This window comes from Nuphar pumila, chromosome 5 (genome assembly GCF_984573655.1).
Source record: "Nuphar pumila chromosome 5, dmNupPumi1.hap1.1, whole genome shotgun sequence".
NCBI lineage: Eukaryota > Viridiplantae > Streptophyta > Magnoliopsida > Nymphaeales > Nymphaeaceae > Nuphar > Nuphar pumila.
In genome coordinates, this window is record NC_143253.1 from 102,472,368 (window position 1) to 102,497,880 (window position 25,513).

Here is a 25,513-nt window from a genome sequence, read left to right on the forward strand (position 1 = left end):
AACTACTGTTATCAAGTCCTAATGAGAGATAAAACAACACCAGAATATATCAAGATAGACATCAAGTTCTTGCTTCATGTCGGGATAGCCAGAAAATATTGTCAATAAGATAAAAATTGTGGTTGATTCAAAAATGATTGAAATGTGCACATATGTGCAAAAATATTCCCTTCTTCTACCTAGAGTATTAACTCTAATTGGGCTGACTCCGTAGAATTGAGAATCAAATTCAATTTTATTGTTGTTGAGTTTCTTCAAGGAAGCTATACATTTCCTTGATATGAAAAGAAAGGAAATATCCTCAGTTTCATAAAAGCAATTGGATGAAAAGATATTGATAAAAGAATTTCACATAGATAAAGATGATTTCTGACCATTTGGCAGTTTGATATCTGGGGTATACCCATGATGATCTTTTTGCACTCTTTTTGAAACATAGAAATTGAGCATTTTTTGGGGTTTGGCTAGAATTTCTTCACATCAACCTTCATCTTGGAGATGTTCTGATTTTCTCTAGGAGAGATGTGTTCCACACTCCTTCAACTTGGAGATGATCCAAGTTTTCCTTGCCTATAATGATATTGCCTCTTTGATTGAAAATCTCTTGAGGATAGCATAGATCAAATATCGTTTAGGGTTTGTCGGGAGGTTCATCACATCAGCCTTCAACTTGGTGATAATTTGAACTTTCCCTGGAAGAACATATCATATGTTCCTTCAACTTGGAGATATTTTGAGTCTTCTTTGGCCCTAGGGGTCTAACTCGTCCATCAGTCTTTAACTTGACAATAGTTGAGAGATCTCTTTTGCAGATAGTTAATGGTAGCTTGAATGATTGAAGAGATATTGAGATTGAGTGGATTATTTTTATCACCCAGGATAATTATGCTGCCTTATTGTCAAAAAGATCGTCTTTAAAGATGTGCCATAGATATGATCAATATCAATTCATTTATGTCTCTTCAACATCGTTGAATTTTCCTCTTTGCTAGTCATATTGAGGATTTTTTCTTCATCCTTTTGGTTGACCAACAGAAAACTTTGAATTTCGTTCTTTTTTCGAAACAGCTTTACCCTTTTAGAGAGAATACTGAAGGTAGTTCGAGGTAAATCTTTTGTGCAATGAAAAATTTTGAACTCAACAAATATTTTTGATAACAAATTGGTAAAATGTTCTGAAATTCTTTGTGAAATAATTACTTGATATCGAATTGACACATTCGTGACTAAATTCTCCTCTTTTTTTCTCAAAAGAGAGACTCATGCTTGACCCTTGACCTGAATGGGTAGAAAAATACTCCTCTTTTCCCTGAAAAGGAGGTGTTTGCAAAATAGAACTTTCAAAGAAAAATTAAGTTTTCATCAAAACTTCTTAATCTTAGGCTTCTCTTATAGAAAGGTGATCGGTGGGTAAGATTGATGAATATCACAGAGGAGTGAGTCCATCACACTCTCTGGAAAAGGGGTCCTCTATGACGGGGAGGCAAAATGAGAAATTGGGGGACACAAAGAAAATGAGCTTCCGTCGAAAACTCACCCTGGAAAAAGGGTTTTCTTGTGTAAAAAATTGATTGTTGTTTTGCAAATAATTCGCAAAGAAACAAGTCCCTTCAAACTCTCCCTGGAAAAGGGTTCTTGCGAACAAAAATTGATTGCATGCGAAAGGAACGAGCTCCCTTAAACTCTTTCTAGAAAAAGGATGCTTCGCAAGAGAAAATTGTGTGATATTTGAAATGTTTGGTCAAATTGGAAAGTGAGTTCAACCCAAGGGTCGAATCTTTTGAAAAAGATTGATTTTTTTTATAAATTGGATTTGGTGAAAGAAAGACCGGATCGGGAGGGATTCAACCTACAGATCGCATCTTTTGAAAAAGAGATTGGTTCAAAAGGGATTCAATCTAAGAACCGCATTTTTGAGAAAAGAGATTGCTTCAAAAGGAATTCAACCTAAGAACCACATTTTTTAGAAAAGAGATTGGTTCAAAAGGGATTCAACCTAAGAACCGCATTTTTTAGAAAAGAGATTGATTCAAAGGATTCAACCTAAGAACCATCAAGAAAAATGGATCAGGAGGGATTCAACCTACAAATCAAATTTTTGAAAATGATATTGGTTCAAGAGGGATTCAACCTAAGAACTGCCAACAAGACTGGATCAAGAGGGATTCAACCTACAGATCGAATTTTTGAAAACGATATTGGTTCAAGAGGGATTCAACCTAAGAACTGCCAAAAAAACTGGATCAGGAGGGATTCAAACTACAGATCAATTTTTTTTTTAAAGAACTAGTCAAAAGGGTTTAAGGTCCAAATCAGAACTTGATATTGAAAGAAAGTTCGAGTCAGAACTCGGTTTTGAAAGAAAAGTCTGAGTCAGAACTTGGATTTGAAAGAAATCTTGAGTTGGAACTCGGATTTAAAAGGAAGTCTGAGTCGGAACTCGGTTTTGAAAGAAAGTTCGAGTGGGAACTCGGTTTTGAAAGAAAAATAATTTGAAGAAAAAATCGAGTCGAAACTCAGATCTTTAAGGAAAAATAATTTAAAGAAAAACTTGAGTTGGAACCTGGATCTTCAAGGAAACATAATTTGACTGAAAACTCGAGTCGGAACCCGGATCTTCAAGGAAAAAAATAATTTGAAGGAAAACCTGAGTCGGAACCCGGATCTTTAAGGAAAAAAATAATTTGAAGGAAAACCTGAGTCGAAACCCAAATCTTCAAGGAAAAATAATTTGAAAGAAAACCTGAGTCAAAACCCGGATCTTGAAGGAAAAAATAATTTTAAGGAAAACCAGAGTCGGAACCCGGATCTTCAAAGAAAAATAATTTGAAGAAAACCCGAGTCGGAACCCGAATCTTTAAGAAAAAAAATTGAAGGAAAACCCGAGTCGGAACCTGGATCTTCAAGGAAAAATAATTTGAAAGAAAACCCAAATCGGAACCTGTATCTTCAAGGAAACATAATTTGAAGAAAAACCCTAGTCGGAACCCGGATCTTCAAGGAAAAAATAATTTGAAGGAAAACCTGAGTCAGAACTCGGATCTTCAAGGAAAAATATTTTGAAGGAAAACCTGAGTCGAAACCTGGATCTTCAAGGAAAAATAATTTGAAGGAAAACCTGAGTCGAAACCCGGATCTTCAAGGAAAAATAATTTGAAGGAAAACCCGAGTCGGAACCCAGATCTTCAAGGAAAAATAATTTGAAGAAAAACCTGAGTCCGAAACCGGATCTTCAAGGAAAAATAATTTGAAGGAAAACCCAAGTCGGAACCCGGATCTTCAAGGAAAAATAATTTGAAGGAAAACCTGAGTCGGAACCTGGATCTTCAAGGAAAACCAGAGTCGGAACCCGGATCTTCAAAGGAGAATTAAATTAATTTGAAAGAAGGTCTGAGTTGGAACTTGGATCTTCAAAGGAGAATTAAATCAATTTGAAAAGAAGGTTTGAGTCGGAACTCGGGTCTCCAAAGGAGAGTTAGTTCAACTCAGAAGTTGGATTACTTAAAAAGATGATCAGCGCGAGGACTGAGTTTAGACAATGATTCGATTGAAAATTTTGAACATGATCAGTATGAGCGTTATATTTTGAAGGGGATTCGATCTGAGATCGAATCTTGGGAAAGATTGGTAAAATTTGCAAACTGAATTTGAAGATTGCCAATTTTCTAAAGATTCCATTAAGATGGAAATTCTTCACCCAAGATAGATTCGGACAGAGGTGCAATGTTTAGGATTATCCCTTATCCTGAATGGGAATTAAAAAAGAGATTGATGAAAATTTGTTATAAATTGATAAAAAATTGTTGAAAATTGATGAAAGTTGTTGGAAATTGAAGAAAATTGATGAAAGATTTTGATCCTGCCTGCATATGGGATCTTTAAAGTAAAATGAATTTTTATAAAAGATTTACTCAAAAAGTTCAATTTGCAATGACCGATTTGAAAACCTAATCTTGGAAGAAATGTTCAACCCCAAGGTTGAGTTTAAAATAATCGATTTGAAGGCGTAAAAAAGGCTTCAACCCTAAAGTTGAGTTAGAAGAGATGGGTAAAAAACTTATTTTGAAAATGCTCAACTAAAAATTTTATTTTTTTAAAGGAGGATCAACCCAGGGACTGATTTAAAAAAAGACCAATAAAATTTGAATTTTGAAAAGAAGATCAACCCAGAGGTTGATTTTTAAAAAGATTGATAAAAATTGAAATGAAAAGAGGATCAACCCAGAGGCTAATTTTGGAAAAGATTGGTAAAAACTTAAATTTCCAAAAGAGGAACAACATTGAAGATTGATTTTGAAAGATGATCAACACAAGGGTTGATTTTTGAAAATGTTTGGTGAAAGTTAGTTTTTGAAACAGAAGCTCAATACGAGGGTTCGCCCTGAAAAATCTGAAAAATTAGTCTTAATAAAAGACTCAAATCGAAACCATTTTTTTGAAAAAGGCTCAACCAGAGGGTTAATTTCAAAAAGACTGGTTCAAAACCAGAAAAAGACTCAACCTGAGGGTTGATTTGAAAAGGTCGGTCCGAAACCAGTTTTTATAAAAGACTCAACCCGAGAGTTAATTTAAAAGGCCATTTTGAAACCAGATTTTTTTAAAAACTCACCCTGAGAGTTGATTTTGAAAATGACCGGTTTGAAACCAATTTTTATAAAAGACTCAACCCGAGGGTTGATTTGGAAAATGACCGATTTGAAACCAGTTTTATAAAAGACTCAACCCAAGGGTTAATTTTGAAAACGATCGGTTCAAAAAAAGATTTTATAAAAGACTCAACCCGAGGGTTAATTTTGAAAATGACCGGTTTGAAACCAGTTTTTATAAAAGACTCAACCTGAGGGATGATTTTGAAAATGACCGGTTTGAAACCAGTTTTTATAAAAGACTCAACCCGATGGTTGATTTGGAAAGGCCAGTTTGAAACCAGTTTTGAAAAAGAAGATCAACACGCAGGTTGATTTAAAATGACCGGTTTGAAACCAGTTTTGTAAAAGAGACTCAACCCGGGGATTGATCTTGAAATAGTTTGGTAAAAAAAATATTTTTTAATGAAAATACTCAACTCACGATTTTGAAAAAGATCGTTGCTTCAGCAATCTTGATGGAGATTTTGCAAATTTTTTTTGAAATTTTTACGATTTTTGACAGACCCCTATAAGTAGTCCTATCGGTATTTGTGAATGATCTTAGGATTGTTCCATGTCCTGAAGGGGAAAAATAATAGGAAATTGATGAAAAGTTAGTAGAAATTGATAAAAAATGATGATGAAAAGATTTTGGTTTGAACCTGTATACAAGATGTTTAAAACTGACAATAAAGTTTCAAAATAAAAGATGCCCTAGTATAGCAAAAAAGATATTGAATATCCACCATATGAAGAAAAATGATGCTTCATTGATGAAATATTAACAAGTGATTGAGGACTAAAATGACATCTTGAGGAGGACGTAACAAAAAGAACTGGGACTTCACTGTCCCTTCAAAATGACAAAAGCAAAATAAAAGGAATGAGTGAGCATTGGCATCATCATCCTCTTGAGTGGCCAGTTGAGGTGTCGACAAGACAGCTGGATGACTCTCTTCCTCATCTTTTGTCGAAAGCTTTCTGTCGATGCAGTCTAGCACAATGTTCTTGAGGACAAAGCAATGTTCAGTATCGTGCCCCCTCGCCCGATGGTATCCGCAGAATTGATCTTTCCATTTTTCCATAATGACAGAAAGATCAGTGGCTTTCGGAAGTCTTACCATGTTCTTGGTCAGCATGTGCTCGAAGACATTCTCAAGTGTTTGATCCAGTGGGGTAAGCTTGTGATCATGGCTCCAACTATTGCATTGTACCTTTTGTTGAGTGCTTGGTTTCTGCTGGGAGTGGGATCAGACAGGCTTGGTTAGGATGGTTGGTTGGTCCTCTTCTTTGTTTTCATCAAGGAGATATTTATCAATGTAGTCTTGAATAATGTTTTTGAGAATGAAACAGTAGTCGGTGTCATGCTCTAGTGCCTGATGGAATTTACAGAATTGATTCTTGAATCTGCTCATGATCGTGGGAGGGTTCGTGGTTCTAGGGAGCTTTACTAATCCCTTGGTCAGCATGTACTCAAGAACTCTTTTGAGTGGCTGATCTAGAGGAGTGAACTTGTGATCGTTACTCCAACTGTCATGTTGTATCTTTTCCTTTTGTTGAGATTTTTGGCGAGAGTTTGACTGGCATGGCTTGTAACCCTGTTTGAAAGTATCTCCCTTTTTGCCTCCATTGCTACCTCTATCGGTCTTAGAAACTCCTGTGTTGTTATTGTTGTTAGTGATGTTCTTGGAGGAGGCGACAGGTGTCTTTTTCCTGGCAGACATGCATTCTGCAAAACCATCGTAGAAATCCTCGCTTGTGCATACCCTCTTTCCCTTGTCTTGGGCTTGCAAGTCTTTGACTAAGCGACTTATCTCCCTCAACTGTAGTTGGATATGATTGACATCTAGTTGATCCTTGGGTTCATTGGCAGTTTCAGACTCTAGGATCTGTTTCTTGAATACTTGGTGAGCCGGCCAGGATGCCTCTTGTTCTTCATCAGAGATTTCGTCTATAGAATATGTCGCTTCTAAGGTATCTTCATACTGAATTCTTTCTTTGGCAATTTTGACATGCTTCTTCACAGGCTTGACCTTGAATTTTTCCTTGGAGAGTCTCTTTTCTGAATTTGCCTCAGCTTGTTCTGATTGTATCTTGATCATCATTCTTTTAAACAATTGATATATAGAGGGATTAATGTCATTCATGCTTGTTTGATCCTGTCTTCTGGCAGATCTTGGAGAATCCATCTTTTGCTTACTACTGTTGCTCTTAACTGACACGCTGAGATGATGCAACCTTCTAATTAGATCTTGTGACAATGCCAAAGCTCTCTGCAGAATGAAGGGGGTGGTTCAGACTGAAGAAATTTTAGAAGAAAATGAGATGATGGAGGAGATATTTGAGAATCGGGTTGACAATTTTCTGCTGCAATGATCAGAAGGTTTATTGGAAAATACGAAAAAAATAAATTGAAGAGATTTGAAAATATATAGCAGGATTAAAAAGAATTCAAGAGAAAAAGGAAAGAGGAAAATACATAATTTCTGAGGAAAATAGCAGGCAGGATCAAAATAAGGTTGGAAATTTGAGATCAAGAAGAAGGGAAGAAAAGAAGGAAAATCACCTGGAGTTTTGGAAAATAGAGGAGAATTTAGAAAAGGATTTCCAATGTTTTTAGAAAATCGATCTGAAGAAATGAGGAAAGAGGAAATATACACCTGGGTTTTAAAAATAGAGAGAAAATTTTGAAAGCAATAACCAGGGTTTGAGAAAAAAATATTCTGAAAAAAGGTAAGGAAATATAAGAAAATACGCAAGTATTACACAATCAAAGTTGTACAAACAAGGATGCGCAAACAGCATTCCCTAAAAGCTGACTCTAAATGCACAAATTTGAAATGGTTGTAGGACCCTGATCCTAATTCTAAGGTTTAGATTATCTGAATCCAATCGAGATACGTCGATATACTCAATTCGAAGCTCAAAGTACGTGGCATAGAAATATCTTTGGTTCTAAGGTAATGGTTTTTCAACATCCTTAAGCGAATGTCGATACACTTTGGACTATGGCCCTTAGTACGTGGCAGGGGGGTATTAACCCAAATAAGTGGCCCAGTTGAGGCTTTTTTCCGAACTATGGTTCGGTGAGAAAGCTATGCTAAAACTAAAATACATATGATTATGCTAAAATGAAATGCTTATGCTAGAATGGAAATGCATATGTATATGCTTGGATAGAAATGCATGTGCTTATGTTAAATGAAAATGCATATGTCTATGCTAAATGAAAATGCATATACCTATGCTAACATGGAAATGCATATGCTTATGCTAAATGGAAATGCATATGCTAAGATGCAATGCCTATGCATAAATGAGATGCATATGCATATGCTAAGATGCAATGCATATGCATGAATGAAATGCCTAATGCATATGTTAAGATGCAATGCTTATGCATAGATAAAATGCCTAATGCATATGGTAAGATGTAATGCATGTGCATAGATGAGATGCATATGCATATGCTAAGATGCATATGCATATGCTAAGATGCAATGCATATGCATAGATGAAATGCCTAATGCATATACTAAGATGCAATGCATCTGCATAGATGAGAAGCACATGCATATGTTATGATGTGATGCCTATGCTAAGATGAGATGTATAAGCATAGACTAGGATGCAATGCATATGCATAGGTGAAATGCCTATGCTAAGATGAAAATGCACATATTCATGTGGTAATGGAAATGCATGTGTTCCTGCTGTAATGGAAACGTATATGCTTGTGTTGAAATGAAGATGCACATGCTTGTGCTGGAATGAAAAATATATATGCTATGATAAAATTGGAAATGCATATGCTCTGTTGTAATGGAAATGCATGTGTTTTTGCTGTAATGGAAACGCATATGCTTGTGTTGAAATGAAGATGCACATGTTTGTGCTGGAATGAAAAATGCATATGCTATGATAAAACTGAAAATGCATGTGCTTTGCTGTAATGGAAATGCATGTGCTTGTGTTGAAATAAATTTAGGGAATCCAAGCCAGGTAATATTTATTCCCCAATGAGACCATTCAGCATATTTGTATTTGCTAAAGTGGCATTAGCTCTTAGTGCAGCAACAGACTGTGATCATCGCAAAATTTTTCCTCTCGTAATATTCTCTCTTTTTCTTCTCTTTTCCTTTTCAGCCTCTATTTCCTCCTTTTTTGAAGGAAGAAAATGAAAGATAGAAAGAAAGAGAGAAGAGAAAAGAAAAGAAAAGAAGAGAAGAGGAACTCTTTTGCGGGGTCTCACTTGACCTTAATTTTGAAAATATTTAAGAAAATAACTTGCCTCTGTTTTGAAAGATTTGCGGGAAAACTGGGAGACGTGATCCGCTTGTCGGTACGAGGTTCGACCATTCCTGACGCCTTTACCAGGGGTAATCAAACCAAGGGTCGAATTCATGCATTTTGCTTTGCTAAGAAATTATCTAAGAATTTATCCTAAGTCTAAATGCACAAAGAATCAAACTTGTGCAATGCAGAGATGTATGCTCTTTTTGAAAAATTGATTTTAGAAATCTCCAAGTGTTTCAGATAAAAATAGAGTGAAGAAATAGTTTTTAACTCAGAACTTAAGATTTAAAGTTCTAAGTTTTTGGAATAATCAGAGCTTGGGAAAATAATCTAGACTTTTGAAAGGAAGGATCTTGAAATTGAGATAAAAGGAAAAGAAAGGAAATTTCAAAGTCATAAATGGACTTTGAATCAGAATAGAGATGAAATGGAATGGATTTCTAACTTTGAAGTTTGAAATCAGAAGGAGATTTGGAAAAAATAGAATTGAGAAATAGAATTGGTTTTTGGAATTTTTGGGAGTCAAGATAAACTTGGATTTTGAAATCTAAAATGAAATGGAATTGGATTTAAGAATTGGAATTGGGAATAGAAGTTGATTTGAAATCTAGAATTCAAGATGGAATTTGAATCTAAGGTCTGGATTTTAAATAGAGTTGAGATTTTAAAATTGAATTGTAGATTTAGAATCCTAAATGGGAATTGGATCTGAAATTTAGAATGGAATTTGGATCTGAAATCTGAAGTTTAAGATGAAGTTGGATTCTGGATCCTAAAATGAATTTTGGATCGGAAGTCTGAGATCCAAGGTGGAATTGGACTATGGATCCTAAAATGGATTTTGGATCTGAAGTTTGAGATCCAAGGTGGAATTGGATTTCTGGATCCTAAAGTGGATTTTGGATCTGAAGTCTGAGATCCAAGAAGGAAGTGGGTTCTGGATCCTGGAATAGATGTTGGGTCTAAAATCTGAGGTCCAAGAAGGAATTTGGATTCTGGATCCTAAAATGGATTTTGGACCTGAAGTCTAAGATCCAAGGTGGAATTGGATTTCTGGATCCTAAATGAAATTTGGATCTGAAAAAGTGGAGTTTGTACTTGGAAATCTGGATTCAAGTGGAGATCAGGATCTAACTTTGAGTTTGGATTCTGAAAAGTCAAATGGGACTTTTAAAGATGGATCTGGGTTTTGAAAACCCAGGTTGAATCTAAAATTTAAGAAAGGTTAAGTTTTTGAGATTCAGAATCAATCTCAAACTTTGATTCTAAATTTTGGAGATGAGAAAAACTTGGTTTTGAAACAGAAGATGACTTCAAAGTTAAATTGAACTTTGAATTTTGGATTTTGATTTGGAAATTGGAATTTTGAATACAAAATGATTTTGTATTTTCAAAGTCAAATTGGACTTTTGAATTGAATTTTTGAATTTTAAAATGAGATAGAATTGAGTTTGAATCTATAAATGAGATTTGATCTGAGAAATGAAGAAAAAAAATCACTTAGAATCTTGAAAATGGAATTTTGAAAATATGATGCAATTCTACCCTAAATGATGAATGAACTTAAAAGTTTTGGATTTTAAAAATCATATTTCATTCTTAAAATAAATGTAGATAAGATTAATGATATAATATACTCCTGACTATGGTCATTGAATGTATTATATAATAATCATATCTAAATTCAAATGAAGAATCAAACATATTTTGGTGCTTTTATAGAGTTTAGAAAGAAATTAACTCTCAGTATACCCTGACTATGGCCATTGGTATACGTATTGAATCAATTTTAAACTAAACTCTGATAAAAGAGAAAATATTTAAAGAAAACATGATGAATTTTAAAAAAGGATCCAGTGTTGATCCAGTATTATTTTATAAAAGATAAAAATGTTAAGTTTTGTTTACATCCTGACTATGGCCATTGATGTAAATCATCAACTTAGGATTAATTACCTCTTACGAAATGGTGCACGTGCCATTCATGTTTCACCATTTGTGAGATTTTAGAAAATAATAAGAAAATAATGAAACAAATGGTATTTACATGCTCATCCATTCTAATCTAGTGCTTGAAAGTAAATATTCTCATTGATATCTAGCTATTACATAATTGTACGGGGAATTGAAGTCAAAATTCTTTTAAACTAAGGAGGAAAAGCAACATCTCTCATATATTCCTGCAAAACATGGTTAATAGACAACCAAAAATACAATAAAAGGCATGTGAAGGATGTTATATAAAACTCCTAACAGATGTATAAAATATATATATGGGAGAGTATGTATGATATCCTAAGTCAACCAAGAAATGATTGTTAAGATGCATGTGAAAAGCCTTAAACTAATGAGAAAACATGAGTTGGAATATGTTTTATGCTCATTAAAATATTAACAAGATGAGAGTTTCAAAAATGTACCTGAGCATTTATATGAGAAAGAGAAACATGCAAGGCTTTTAGATAAAATATGAATCTGTTATACATTTGTCTAAAGTGTAGTGCCTTATGCAAGGGAAAGAGGCTCATATGAGCATGATGCATCTACATTCAAAATAGGCATATTATTTTGAAAATATCTCAACAAATGTATGATGATGGGGAAAGCAATATATGACACGTAATGAACACAACATTCATAAAAAAAAACATCTTTGAATACCCATATGGTAATGTTATGAAAGATGACAGGAGGTGCATATGGTGATGATTGCAAGTATATTTTTGAAAGAAGGGAAGGAATGAATGAAGATTGTGCACAGGCTAGAAGCAGGGAGGTGTGGCAATGTACAGGATGTGGTGTTACTGTTGGTAAGTTACAGCAGCCATTAGGCTGTTGGGCTCACATGGACATGGGGATTCAAATGGTGTGAACAATGTAGATGAGCTGGATGCTGTGAAGTGGCAGTGAAGGAAAGGATCATGCTGTTGTATGATACGGCAGTGAAGGTGGAAGTAAAGTGTCGTTGACAGAATGCCTTCAATGCTACAGCAAGCAGCACTGTATCAGTGAGGTAAAGGGTTGCATGGCCTATGTTAAATGTGCTTCAAATGATGAAGACGACATACTGTAAGCATAGTAGTGATAGGATATTATGACCCCTAATGCCATATGACAAAAAGACAAAATGTTATGAAGAGAAGGTGCCAAAAATCAAAGTGAAAGATAACATAAATATAACCAATGTAATTCCTGTATGCTGGAAATAGAGTGCAAGTGTTGGATGAAGAAAGAGGAGATGCTATGGTGACAGCAATGCGGCGAATGGTGGTGACATGGTGGAAACAGTGATGCTGCTGTGCACTGGCAGGTGGAGTGGTGTTGGTGGCTGAACAGTGGGTGCACAAGAATAGCAGGAAATGTGCAGTAGAAATGAACAGTGATATATTACACCTAAGTGCAAGGTGATAATGGGGTGTACACAGATTAATACTATTGAAATGCCATAACGAAGATGAAAGTTTGGTAGCACAGATGAAGATGAAGTAAGTACTTACTGATGAAAAGAAATGTGCAACAGTAAAAAGAAAAGGTAGTGGTGCTCCTGGAGGTGCATCATAACCATCATGTGCCTTCCCACTTGATTTGTTCTCTTCAGCATAAATAGATAGCTGGGAATAAGCATTGTATGAATCTCCATATGATGGTTATCCATGGCTTGCTTGTGAGAGTGTGGAAGTGTAACGTGATGGAGGAGGTAATTCTAATGAGAAGATTGGAAAGTGTAATATATCATGATGTAATTACATAATATTCAACGAGACAATGTTAACATATGAAAAATATGATAATGCAATAACATCAATGTAACAATGCTCAACAAAAACCATTACTAACCAAATGCTAGAATGGAGATGCTATACTTATGCAGGTATTGTACTTATGCAGAAATTAAAGGACTAACTGTATATACAAATGCAAGATAACCTAACATGCTTAAGCCATCTGAAACTAAAACACCTCTAAACCGGAATCTACTGACTCCAAGAGTTGGAAAAAAAAAAAACCTTTCCACAAACGCAATAAATATATTGTGCACAGGGATTGTCTCAGAAATATCAGCCTTGGATAAAAGTCTCTTCCTGTAATTTCAGCAAATTCAAATAGATTGAACTTTTTTTATGTCAATGCAAAAGATACCGACGAAAGATGATTATTAGAGCGAATTTTGACACAGCAGGCATATGGATTTGTGGGATGTAGAGAGTTATTTGTAGAAGCCTACTGAGTGAAACTTGGATCTGCTTGCCTTGCAAATATGCGCACAATACTGTCACAGACCGGGCACTCCTCCATATCTTGGAACTCCCGGATTCTCCACTTCACCTGTTGGGTACACGTTGTGGTTTCTTACCAGATCGGTATCATTAGTTTGTTGGCTCAAGTTTGAGACAGTCAACGGTTTTCTCAATTGTATAGCGAGACCCCACACAGGTATTATCTTCCCAGTGCCAGTCTCATCTGTCAAAAGAATGCTTCACAGCGTGAACCACCCTTTTGCAACGGTTGCCCAAATATCTCCAGAATGACACACCCGACTTGCGATTTTCAATTCCCCATCATTATGAACCATATTATTTATTTAGCAATGGCATCTTTTCAAAAAAAAATGTCATTGATGAAGCAAACAAGTCTATAGCCTTCTGATATGTGTGTGGATATGCATGATATTCAACGAATGGAGTTTGAGTGTCATTCAGTCATGTGACTAGTCACACTACGGGATCAGCAGAGGCTCAGCAAATGAGGTCCAAAAGCTTTTGATCACGAGCCTTCTTCAGGGGAGGTCAATCGATGTAAATGAGATGAGAAGAAAACCATATGGTAATAAAGTTAGAGCTGCAGACGTATGGCAGGGTAGCTATGAACATCTATTTATGCAACCTTAGAGCACAGACGCACGCCAAGGTGGGATCTAGGGGAATGGAAAATGGCCTTTCGTGTTGTAGCAACGCATGAATGTATGTTACAACAAAATTCAAAAGGGGTGGAGTCACGCGATCATGCTATGGCAGAGCATAAACGTGTGCTCGCATTTAAAACTATGGAAATGATCATACGTACCCATGCTATAGCCATGTAGGAATACCTATCTTGAAAATATATATGAATGAGAAGGGAGATCCGATGAGAATTATCAGAAAATGAAGTAGGTAACAGAGTAACACGGCTGTAATGAAATGTAACAGAATTAACGAGGGATTAAAAAAAGGGTTTACGAAATAAATAGAAATTTATAAATGACTGAATGAAAAAAATTAAAACAAAACAGAATATTAATGAGCTACGACGCACAGGATGATGATAAAACAAAAAATAACAATAATAAAATGAAATAAAATAAAATCATGCTGAAAAGAAATTTTGCAGAAAGGAAAACTCAATGAACAGATGCATAAATGGAAAAAAAAAGGAGATAAAGAACATATACAGCCTATTGTAGCCTCAAACGCTGTGAGTATAGGGGTGGCGTTAATGTAGCAATGTGTATCATCGAGGCTACAATGGGTAGATCGATGATACAAGTTTGCTTTTGATGGAAGGCAGAAGTGAAAGGGGAAAAACCATGAAGGATCGAAGAAAACTAACACAGAAGAAGGGAATAGGCTGCTTACCAGATTGCTGCAGGCGACCTTAAAGAAGAAGAGAAAGAAACCTTCTCTTCGTCTTCTGGTGGGGATTCTCCACTATTGAAGCAGAGGGGATCAGAAGGGGAAGAGAAAACACTGGATGGTAGATGCGGGAACGACCGGCGTTGTTGCTCTGCAGTGGTTCTGAAGAATAGAGCTCGGGGGGGAAACGAGATTTCTTTAATAGCCTCCAAAGAGAGTAGAGAGAAAGGGGGAAGAAGAAGGCAAATTGAAATCCTTCCTTCTGAAGAAAAAACTGATGCCTCCAGGAGGCTTGGGTGTCTCTTTTTAAAGAGAATGAGAGGTTCGATAGTTGAAGATCAATGGTCTGAAGAAGATAGGTTGTTTTGAGATCAATGATGGAGAGAGGTCTTCCTGCGATGGAGGTTTCCAGAAGAAAATACGCAGGAGGGAGTCCGTTGGAAACTTTCCTTTTTTCCAAAAAGGAGGTTTCCTTTTTTAAAAAAATTTTGTAAAATGGTTAAAAAGTGAGGTTTTCAGAAAAATCAAATTTAAATGTTACAAAACCATTTGTTTTTCTCGTAATTTTTCCAAATTTTTTGTTTTTGTGTTATTTTTCCATTTTTTTATATTTTTATAATAAAATCCTAAGATTTGCAAGGAAATAAAGATTTAAAAATGATTTTTTTTGTATTTTTGCAAAATATTTACAAAAGAGAGTTTTTCTGAGGATTCAAAGCTATTTCTCTGAAAAAATCTTCAGAAAGTGAATTTGGACCCAGAATTTGAGGTGATATTCGAGGTTTGGACCTTGAATCGAGAAAATATAAAATAGTGGATTTGAATGGGTGCCGAATGAGCTATTTGAGCCATTCAGAAAATGTTTTTGGTATTTTATAATTTCGATTTGTAAATTGAGTAACGAGGCTCAAATTTGGACCTTAAACACTAGGTTCGGCTCCGAAATTGAGTTTGAATGGAATTCAATCCAGAAAATTTGAATAACAACCGAAATTTAGTTTTGATTTTCTCAGAAAACAGAATCAGGGGCAAAAAGGTCATTTTTATAAACTTTTGAAAAATTTGGGGTGTTCACACCGACAGACAAGAAAAGTTGCTATTCCTTCTGTTGGGATTTGGGATTTTAATCCTTATATTCTCAAGCTTACGAAATTCACAGCAGATTTCAGCTGATGGTTGAAAAGGTTTAATCAAATCTTAACATCCCTTCAGATAGGAAGGATGAAACTTGCAGGTGATGATCAGAGTATGATTGAAATATAAAAGAAATGTGATATAGATGTTGTGTGATGTCAGTTGATGTAATGAGTAAGGGAATAATGCAATGAGTGAAGAACTGTGAGAATGGGAGGCCATGAGACGCAGGTGACAAAGTGAGTGAAGATTATGCTGTGAAACATGAAATACGAGAATACCACGAAACAGAAAATGCAAAACTGTTGTGAGTGAAGGTGATGCTATAAAACAGAAAATACGAAAACACCATGAAACAGGAAATGCAAAACAGTTGTGAGTGAAGATTTGCATACGAGGTTGCAATATTCTAAAAAAGATTGCAAAAATTTAAAATACTTGCGAAAAATGTGACAACTATCGCAAGGCACGTTGTGATAATCTTTTAACTGTTGTGGAAGTTCGTACCTTGTGAAATTTCAAATGAGTATCGTAGGGTTATAGTAAAATTCTTTTTTCTTGCAAAATTTTGTTTTATATAAACGATGTTTTGTTTTTCAAACCCTTATTTGCATTCGATACCCTAGTTTCACAACCTTAGGGTTCTTTTGGTCCCCAACCGATGGTCCTAAATCATTCTGGTGATCTTTCGATGACATTGTGGCAACAATTAGATGACATTCAGTCTTTGCAGACACTTTTCATCGATAGTGATTCATTGATAGCGGTTCACCAGCGGTGTTAAACCCAAAAACTTAGGCGACACTTCATCGACGGTGAAAAAATCAACGACACTTTATCAATGGTGAGTTTTTTTTATAAAAGCATCAACAATCAGATCTTATGGTATGGGTGAAATAGAAAACCAAAAGTCTGTGGGTGGTTCGTGAGAACTATATTTTCATCATAGAGAACATGATGGATAATGATGCAGAAGGCATCTACTCTAACGAACTATTATAGTCGAAAAGATTTATTAGATGATGATGATGTGAAGTCGATGTATTTCAGTTAAAGTTCGTTCGATCACATGGTATGTGTGGGATAGAAAAAATCAAGAGATCACAAAATGTTGAATCCACAATGGTATATTGTGTTTTCTCTCTATCAAAGATGTAATATACAGCATTCTTGAAGCCCAAGAGCTGGAAGTACCTTTACACATACTATGTTTTCTCTCCATCAAAGAGGCAATAAAAAATAATGTTTTTGTGAAAGAATGGAATAAATGCAATATATAAGCGATTTTATTTTGTGATTGAATGAAATGAACGTAATGTATGAGCGATTTCATTTTATGAAAGAATGGTATGAAAGCAATCTATGTGCAATTTCATTTTATTAAAAAATGGAATGAATGCAATTGGTTTAGAAATTCCTGAAAAGTTTGCAGAACTCCTGAAATGTTTGCAGAATTTACTAAGTTTTGCATGTGGTGATACAAAATCTCTTTTCAATGTACGAAATTACTGCCACATTAAATACGATGTTTCATTTTTTACCATTATTTTTGGCAAAACAGACATCGACGACACTTCATTAGTTGTACTTCATCTTATCGCTGATTTTTTACCCAAAAAATGATGAAATCCAAAAGAACACAAAAAAGAATAGAGATTTTAGACAAAAATATATTTTCAATGATATTTTATTCATTAAAAAATTATTAATGGACACTTAGATACAACCCTAAGAACGTTCCTTAAACATGAGATGAGCCAGCACAATTGTGCCTATCCCAATGATTATATGTTATTTTTTGTTCACCTGTGCTAATAATTCGAGAAAACAAAAAAAATAACAGAGGAAACTCAAGACGTTAACTTTTCAATGCCATCAAGATCACATCGATCTAATGAACGGTTGAAAAGAGACACCTTCTAGAATACAAAACAATTTTTTGTTTCGGTTTTGGATCTCTAAAACAAATATCCTAGAGAGGTTTTTTGTTCTGATTCAAAACAAGAAAGGTTGAGATCTGTGTATCTTTCAACAGCTATAAAAATTTGGATTTTTAATGTCTGATGACTCAGATATAGATATGATTCTCTAGATTTTTTAGAAAATTTTAATGAGGGTTGAGAAATTTGTGAGGTTCGCATATGAGACCGGGAAAAATGTCCTAAAAATTTTGGGAATGTGCATAATTGTCCAAGAGGATTTACTAAATTGTAGGTATTTTTTAAAATGCTTCACTTTTGTCGTACAGTACAGTGTGGTCATTTGCTATTATGGTTCAATAGTCATGATGAAATATGAAGCTAAAATGTAGTTTGGTATTTTACTCTCATAGAAAAGCATATCCAAATACATGTAGATGTCAGATTTTAAGCTGTTCAAAGTCTAAACCCGGATCTGATTAGGCTAGATGCAATTGGGTCTGACTTGGTAATGCCTAGATCCTAGCTGTATAGACATCCAAGGGTTTCTCATGGTCCAATTTAGGATCCAAACTCTTGGATCCAGAACAGCTAAAAATTGCAAAACCTCCTTCCTGGATTCGACCCATTTGGACTGGTTTGACTTGGACCTATCACAATCAGAGCCTAGTCTTCCATGGACTGGACTGAGTCGGCCAATCTTGTCCCTATCTTCACATGGTATTCGTGGAGCCGTACATCTCCTGATCTCATCGTTTTATCAGATTCAAAATTCAAATGGCTCTTAAATCTGTAAAGAAACAAATAAACAAACGAATAAATGTGCGGTGCAGATGTCCGCACCAGATCCACAGTTCCTAAAGGCATATTACACCATGGATTCAACGTAGAATCCTAGATTAGCTGGGCCCAACATCCCAGACGGCTGCCACCGTCAGTCTGACCCTGTCTTCCAGTCACACCTCACAAAACCAGAACTCTCTCTCTCTCTCTCTCTCTCTCTCTCTCTCTCTTAAATATACACTTGTTCCAAGTATATCGCAAATATGGGTTATTTAAAAGCAGTTTTCTGGTAATTTTTATTTTATTATATTTTTGCATTTTGTGGGAAAATGTTGGCTACCTTTGTGGATTTCAAACCTCGTGTAGATTTTTTTTTTTTTATTCTTTGGATATTTGTTATCTTCAAGTTTGTTCCATTAGAAATTGATTTTTGGATCATGTTTTCTAGATGGGTATGTCTGAGAGCCTACTGTATATTGAATTTTTAATTTTCAAAAAAAACATATTTTTATGTCAAAAAATACGATTCAATATCTGCCAATACTTTTTCAAGAGAAAGTTAAAATTACAAAATATCTCAAGGTATTCCCTTGACCAGCTCTCTTTCTGTTTTTTTTCTAGTATTAACATAAAGACGAGTCTTTGGGGAAGAGATAAGTCTATGGAATTTTATACTGCCAAGACAATAACCATAAGTATAGCAGGTAAAGCTCCCACAAAGGCTCTGCTCATATGGTAAGGGCTACTTGTGACTGTCACGGGACATCACAAGTTCAAAACCCATGGGTGGCATCCCTTGCATTCAATAACTCTTAGATAGGCCCCCACGTTTTTTTTCAAAACCGTTGATGCCTTAGATGAACGGCATCTAGAGTTTGGAAAATGAACGGCTGAAAACATAGTTCAGTCATGGTATTTTTGGATGCCGTTCATCGAAGTGATAAATGGCAAAAGCGTGACCTTTTGACGGGTTATCTTCAGAGGTCGCTCTCACCTGATACGCACCAAAGACCCTCTGCTAAAAACGACAGACCTCTCTCTCTCTCTCTCTCTGAAAACAAGAGTGATCTCTCCTTCCCCAAAAGAGAGCCTCTCTCTCTCTCTATAGCACATGAACATGGCCGTGGGGGACATAGAGCTGGAGGAGTACTGTCCCACATCGCACAGGGCCCCCCTCTCCAGGGCTTCCGCCTCGAAGGAGTCAGCCCTGCAGGCGCTCAACGCCATCATCCAGCTCCACTTCGACAAGACCCTGGAGAAGAAGCGGGCGGTGGACCTGCAGAAGAAGCAGCTGTGGAGACTCTTCCAGCTCTTCTTCATCTTCCTCGCCGTCCTCCTCTCGGGCGTCGCCCAGTCGTCCCGCCTCCGCTGCCGCCACGTCTGGGTGCCCGTCGGCCTCCTCTCCCTCTGCCACCTCCTCTTCTACGTCTCCGTCGCCCAGACCCTCCGATGCATCAACGGCTTCAAGTACCAGCGCAGGTGCCACAAGCTCACCCTCGGCGTCGCCACCCATAAGCTGAGGAGGCTGCAGAGGAGGGCTGATGTGAGGGAGGAGTGTGAGGAGGAGGTGGCCGTTCATTACCAGGAGCCGCCCGATAGCTACATGGCCAAGTTCAAGAGGAACTGGGCACTCTACTTTGGGCTGCTGGTCTTCATGTATGGCTTCATGGTCTCTGCCACCGTCAGTTTGGTGTGCTTCGAGTAGTAGGAGTAGCCTTGTATCTTACTAGTAGCAGTCTATAGATAGAGACTTCGAGGTGGACAGATAGAGAGAGGGGGAAGGGAAGGAAGGCTGGGATATAGATGCTCTCTCTCTCTCTCTCTCTCTCTAAAGAGTGAAAATGCTGGGATGTAGATGCTCTGTCTCTCTAAAGAGTGAAAAGGCTGGGTTGTAGAAAGAAAAAAGGACTCGTAGATGATGAGGCTCAGAAAGGGAGGTCTCTCTCTCTCTCTCGAGTTTACAGAGTGAAAAGGCTGGGTTGTAGAAAGAGAAAGGGGTAGATGATGAGGCTGAGAAAGGCTCTCTCTGTTTTGTTTTTTTTTATAGGCAAAAAAAAAAAATTAAACAATTGATTTTTCTTTTCTGCGTTTTTCTTCAAATTCAGTCACTCATTTGCTTGATCATTTTCATTAGCAATGTGTATAAGCTTTAGTTATTCTACTTTTTCTCTCAGAAATTTGATTTCAATCTTATCTATACATCCATCGTTTTACGAAAGGCCAAACGTGTGGATGTGCGATGCAGTACTAATTCTATGTTAAAAAGAAAATGGGGAAGCATTTCTTTGTTCAAGGCCTGGTTTCGCCCAACTAAGCTTTCACGCTGCCACTTCTTTCCCACTATGGGTGAAACAACACCCAAAAGGTTACTATGAAAAAAAATCATTTTGGCTCAAGTGGACTCCAGCATTTCCCACTTTTCTTCCATGTTTCTAGGGCCGGTAATGAACCAAACAGAGGGTGTTCAAGTTTGGCTCATTTCTTATATCCAGCAGAACCGTGCTTGAGCTCATGAAAAGACTGAGCTAAACTAGCCAAGCACGAACAAGCTAATTTACAAAAAAGATATATTTTTTAAAAATTGAAAACAGTAAAACTTGGACCTTAAACCTACTCAGCCAAGTTCAAACTAGCTCATTTACAAAATAAATAACTGTTTCATACTTATAAGCATTAGGATTTGGACTCTAAACTTATAGCTTTTTAGCCAAACACTTCTACCATCTTCATTTTATAATTTAAAATATATGTAAAACATATTGATTATTAATACACGAGCATTGGTTGTTCTTGCTCGAGCTTGTTGAGATTATTTCACAAGTTGGAATGAGTGCTTTAACATGAGCCGTAAGTGTCTCATTTCATTTTCCAGCCCTAAGTGTTTCTCTTGAAAATACAATGATAACATTAAACAATAAATATAAACATGAATCAAGCACAATCAAGAAGACTTATATTTAAGTGATGACTTATGCAAATGCATACATAAACATTGTGAGACAATTTACAATCCAGGATCAATGCTGAAGAAAAGTGTTGTGTTCTCATGGGCTATCGGTAAGTCTAATGCCCTCATTCATGTGAGACCAATAATCCGACCATTATTCAATATTTTTTTTAACATTACATTGTGTTGCCATTTTGTAGGAGGATTCATCAATCATGGTCTTTACATGCATAGAAATATTGTTTAGCAAATCCACAATTTGAAGTTTGCAGCTTTCTTGAATTGAAAGATTGTTGAAAGATGGGGGCATGCTAGGTGGTGGGCTACTCATGGGTGTCTTATCACCTGAAGCTTGTGATGATGAGTTTAGTTCCTCTATACTATGTTCGATGAGAGGTAGTGATAGTACTTTCCATTAGACGATCCTATAAGTGCATGTAGCAATTGATTCCCATAAATTTTCACATGCTTATAATATCTTCATTTTCTAGTTTTCAATAATTTTTTCATGTTGGGTTTTTTCTTACATATTCAATCTATATTTCAGTATAAGCCACACATATCTTCATTTTTTAGTCTCATCTAAACCCTGAAGTATTCAATATTTGGTTCATTAGTGTTAATTTGGGCTTGACAAACTTCAACTTGTTCTTGATTTTTTTTAAGGTGAATTCATCTTCAAACTTCTCTTTCATTTGACTTTTCACCAGCTTCGTGGCCTTGTCTTTTAAACCCCCTAAATATTTCATTTCAGAGACCGATCTAACATATAATCAAATAAGTAGCCCACTTAGGGTATTCTTTATTGCATTTTTTTAATCTGACTAGCTTTCACTACTTGTACTTCACTCATTACAACATCTGTCATACTTAACAATTTGCATTCACAAGTATATTTTTGTCATAACATTAACAAAGACAATGAAATCTTGATTGAAGCATGATTGTAAATTGTCATAGAAATAACAAAGAAAACGGTCATAATCCAATTACAAACATTCATTCATTAAGTTATTGGATCACAAAAATTTCATTATGCAACCCTCATTATTGATAGGTCAATTTTTAACTCTAAATCTTGTTTTTCCAAAGCAGTTTGGATGTAAAACCATTTGAGAATTATATAACAAATTTTGCATCGTTTGTATTTTAGTGAGAAAATTTTTTTTTTGTAGTTGTATCAATTTCATTTTCATAAGGGAATTTCTGAAATTGATTGAAAGACCAAACCACATATCTCTACCATTTCATGTAGCTGATCGATATGAAAATCTTCAAGCATCTTCCTAATGGAAGCACAATAGAATGAAAACAAATATTCAGATATCACAAGTAGTATTTGTACTCATACACTACTTGTTTGTGATGGAATAATAAAACAATGCTACCCAAACATTGTTTGTTTGTGATGCAACAACAAAATAATACATTATTACCCTCCAATTCAGTTTGAACTAAGATACGTTGTTGGCCACTTGTCTAGCTATATCAAAAACAAAATAAAACCCTTAACAACTAATGCATTCACTCAAAAATTTGCTAAAATAGGGATTTAAATACAAAATCCTTAACATTTAAGTAAAATAAACAGATTTATCGTGCATTCACTAAAAAAACTACAAAAATAAGGATTAAAATATAAAACCCTTAACATCTAAGCATATCTCAATAAAAAAATGAATTTAGCATGAATTCACTCAAAATTTGCAAAAGTACAGATTAAAATACAAAAACAAACATTTAAGCATATCCAAACAAAATAACCATCTTTAGAATGCATTCACTAAAAAAATGCAAAAACAGAGTTTAAGATGCAAAATTCCTAAAATTTAAGCATGCCTAAAAATACGATATTGGATTTAGCATGCATTCACTTAATAGATTATAAAAATAAGGTTTCAAATGCAAAAAGCCCTATTAACAAAAAAATCATCCCCAACAATGGGATTAGAGTTAACTCTATCCATGAGAGAGAGAGAGAGAGAGAGAGGAAGAGGGAGCTAATCAAATGTAATCCAAAGCACAAGATAAGCCTCTTTTATAAGTTAAATGCAAATGGATTGATTGAATTTATTCATTTAAAATTATTGATTTTCTTCTTGTTATTGAGTTTTTGAAAGCATTTTCCCCCATCAAATAATAAATAGATCAAAGAGTCGTCGTAGAATTTGTTTCTAACTTAACTAACATAACATGCTCCCTAATCCTTTCCTTCATTTCAGGAACAAGTCGGTTTCTATTTGAGTATGGAAAAACATACCTTCTTCGCATTGTCAATGGAGCAATGACCAGTGGGCACTTCTTCACAATCGCAACTCATACACTTACGGTTGTTGGTAGTGATGGATCCTATCTTAAGCCTTTCGACAGAAAATTAGTCCTGATATACTCAGGACAAATGATTGATGTTCTTGTGCAAGCCAACCAACAAAAGGGTCTTTATTATATGGGTTTCCTACAACAACAGAGAGAGAGAGAGAGGGCAAAGGATCACTGGAAGGATGCTTGCAACCTAGGGCAAAGGATCGCCGGAAGGACGATGGGGTAACAACGTTGAAGAGAGGCTCACCAGAGGGACGTTGCACGTCGGGAAGCATCGCTCGTAATAGCAAGAGAGAGTGAGGGGAGTTCCGAGATCAGGAGGTTGCGAGAGAGAGATGAGGGGAGTTCCAGCTCAGGAGAGAAAGGTAGCGAGAGAGAAATGTCAAGGTAGGATGTTTTGACTCTTTTTTTTTAACTTGTGGTCTCCCGTCCTGTTTTTTTCATAACAAGGGGGGTGAAACGGTAAAATCTTGTTCTTAAGATGCAGCGAACACGCATCTGCCGCATCCAAAATTTGTTTTGATAGATGTGATTTGTGATCATGTTGTCCCAAATGACTACTGTCACGCAGCATCAAACAAGCCCAAAAGGGACATTGGTCCATTCACACATATTGATTGTAAGATGTAAAGAGCAATTTACAAAAAAAAACACGTCACCTATCAGTTATTCACAAAAAACATTCCAACACTTATTGTATTCAGCTGCCTACTTTACCTTGAGATAGAGTCAGGTCAATGTGTCTTGGATGTCGTTCATTACTAAGATAAATGACACCCATGAACAGGACAAATGAAGGGTATTTCGAACACTATTTATCTGAAACATGGACAACATTGCAAAGGCTTATGGGCCGATTCACATAGAGACCTTTCATTTGATGGGTTCAAGGGTGCCATTCATCTTGGCCATGAACTTCATCTAAGGTTCCTTGGACCTGATCCTCTTTCCACCGTAATGCATTTTAAGAATCTGATTGAGGTGTAAAATGGCTTTTTTTCTGTTTACGAAGGCGACCCATCTTATGTAAACGAGTATTCTTTTCTTGAAGGGTATTTTATTCACCCTATTTTACAGAACAGACTGAATAATTTTAGGGCCGACTGTGCACTTGATACAAAAAATATATAAGCAAGTGGCTTTATGCAATAATTGCAATGTTAGGTACCTTCTATAAATTGATAAGCTAGGTAGCTTTCCGTATGAAACATGTTGGTCCATGAGTGGGCAACCGGTCGGTTAGGGCACGTTTGATGGAGCGTCCCGTGCGTCATACGGGACAAAAATCACAAAAAAGACATTATTTTTAACAAACGTTAGACGCGGTGAGCGTGCGGAACGCCGTCTGCTGCGTCCTTTAAACATCGTTATTTTCGTTTCACCCCCTCCCCTATTACGAAAAGAACAGGACGAGGGTAACGAAGTTTAAAAAAAGTTTTGCCTCAACGGGCGCGCCCCTCTCTTGCCCGACTCCCTCCCTCTCTCTTTTGTGCAGCGAAGGGGAGCCCCTCTCTTGCCCTGTGCAGCGATGGGTGCGCCCCTCTCTTGCTCGACTCTCTCCCTCTCTCCTATGCAGCAAAGGAGAGCCCCTCTCTTGCTCTGTGCAGCGATGGCGCGCTCTTCTCTTGTCCGACTCTCTCCTTCATGGAAATTGGGATTTTGCTCTTTAACTTTTGACCTAATCTTTAATTCGAAGATTCAATCGGAGATCAGGAGGCTGAAGCAGAAGATCTCCGAGAAGGACCGACTGATTTACGAGCTCCAAGACAAAGACTCAGAAATATATGTTGGTCTTCGTGTCACCCTCGATGAGAATGTATGTATTGTTAGACCTTCCCTTCTTTGCTTTTGAAACTGATTGATTTTTTGGGG

The 25,513-nt window shown here is 36.2% G+C and overlaps 1 protein-coding gene across 1 annotated transcript; it reads left to right on the top strand.

Moving 5' to 3' along the window:
- The first annotated feature begins 19,489 nt into the window (after window positions 1-19,489).
- Window positions 19,490-20,389, top strand: LOC149837949 (uncharacterized). The gene has a single exon (XM_090008159.1). The coding sequence runs from the start codon at window positions 19,490-19,492 to the stop codon at window positions 20,075-20,077; it is 588 nt and encodes a 195-aa protein (XP_089864285.1). The 3' UTR covers window positions 20,078-20,389.
- Window positions 20,390-25,513: the final 5,124 nt, after the last annotated feature.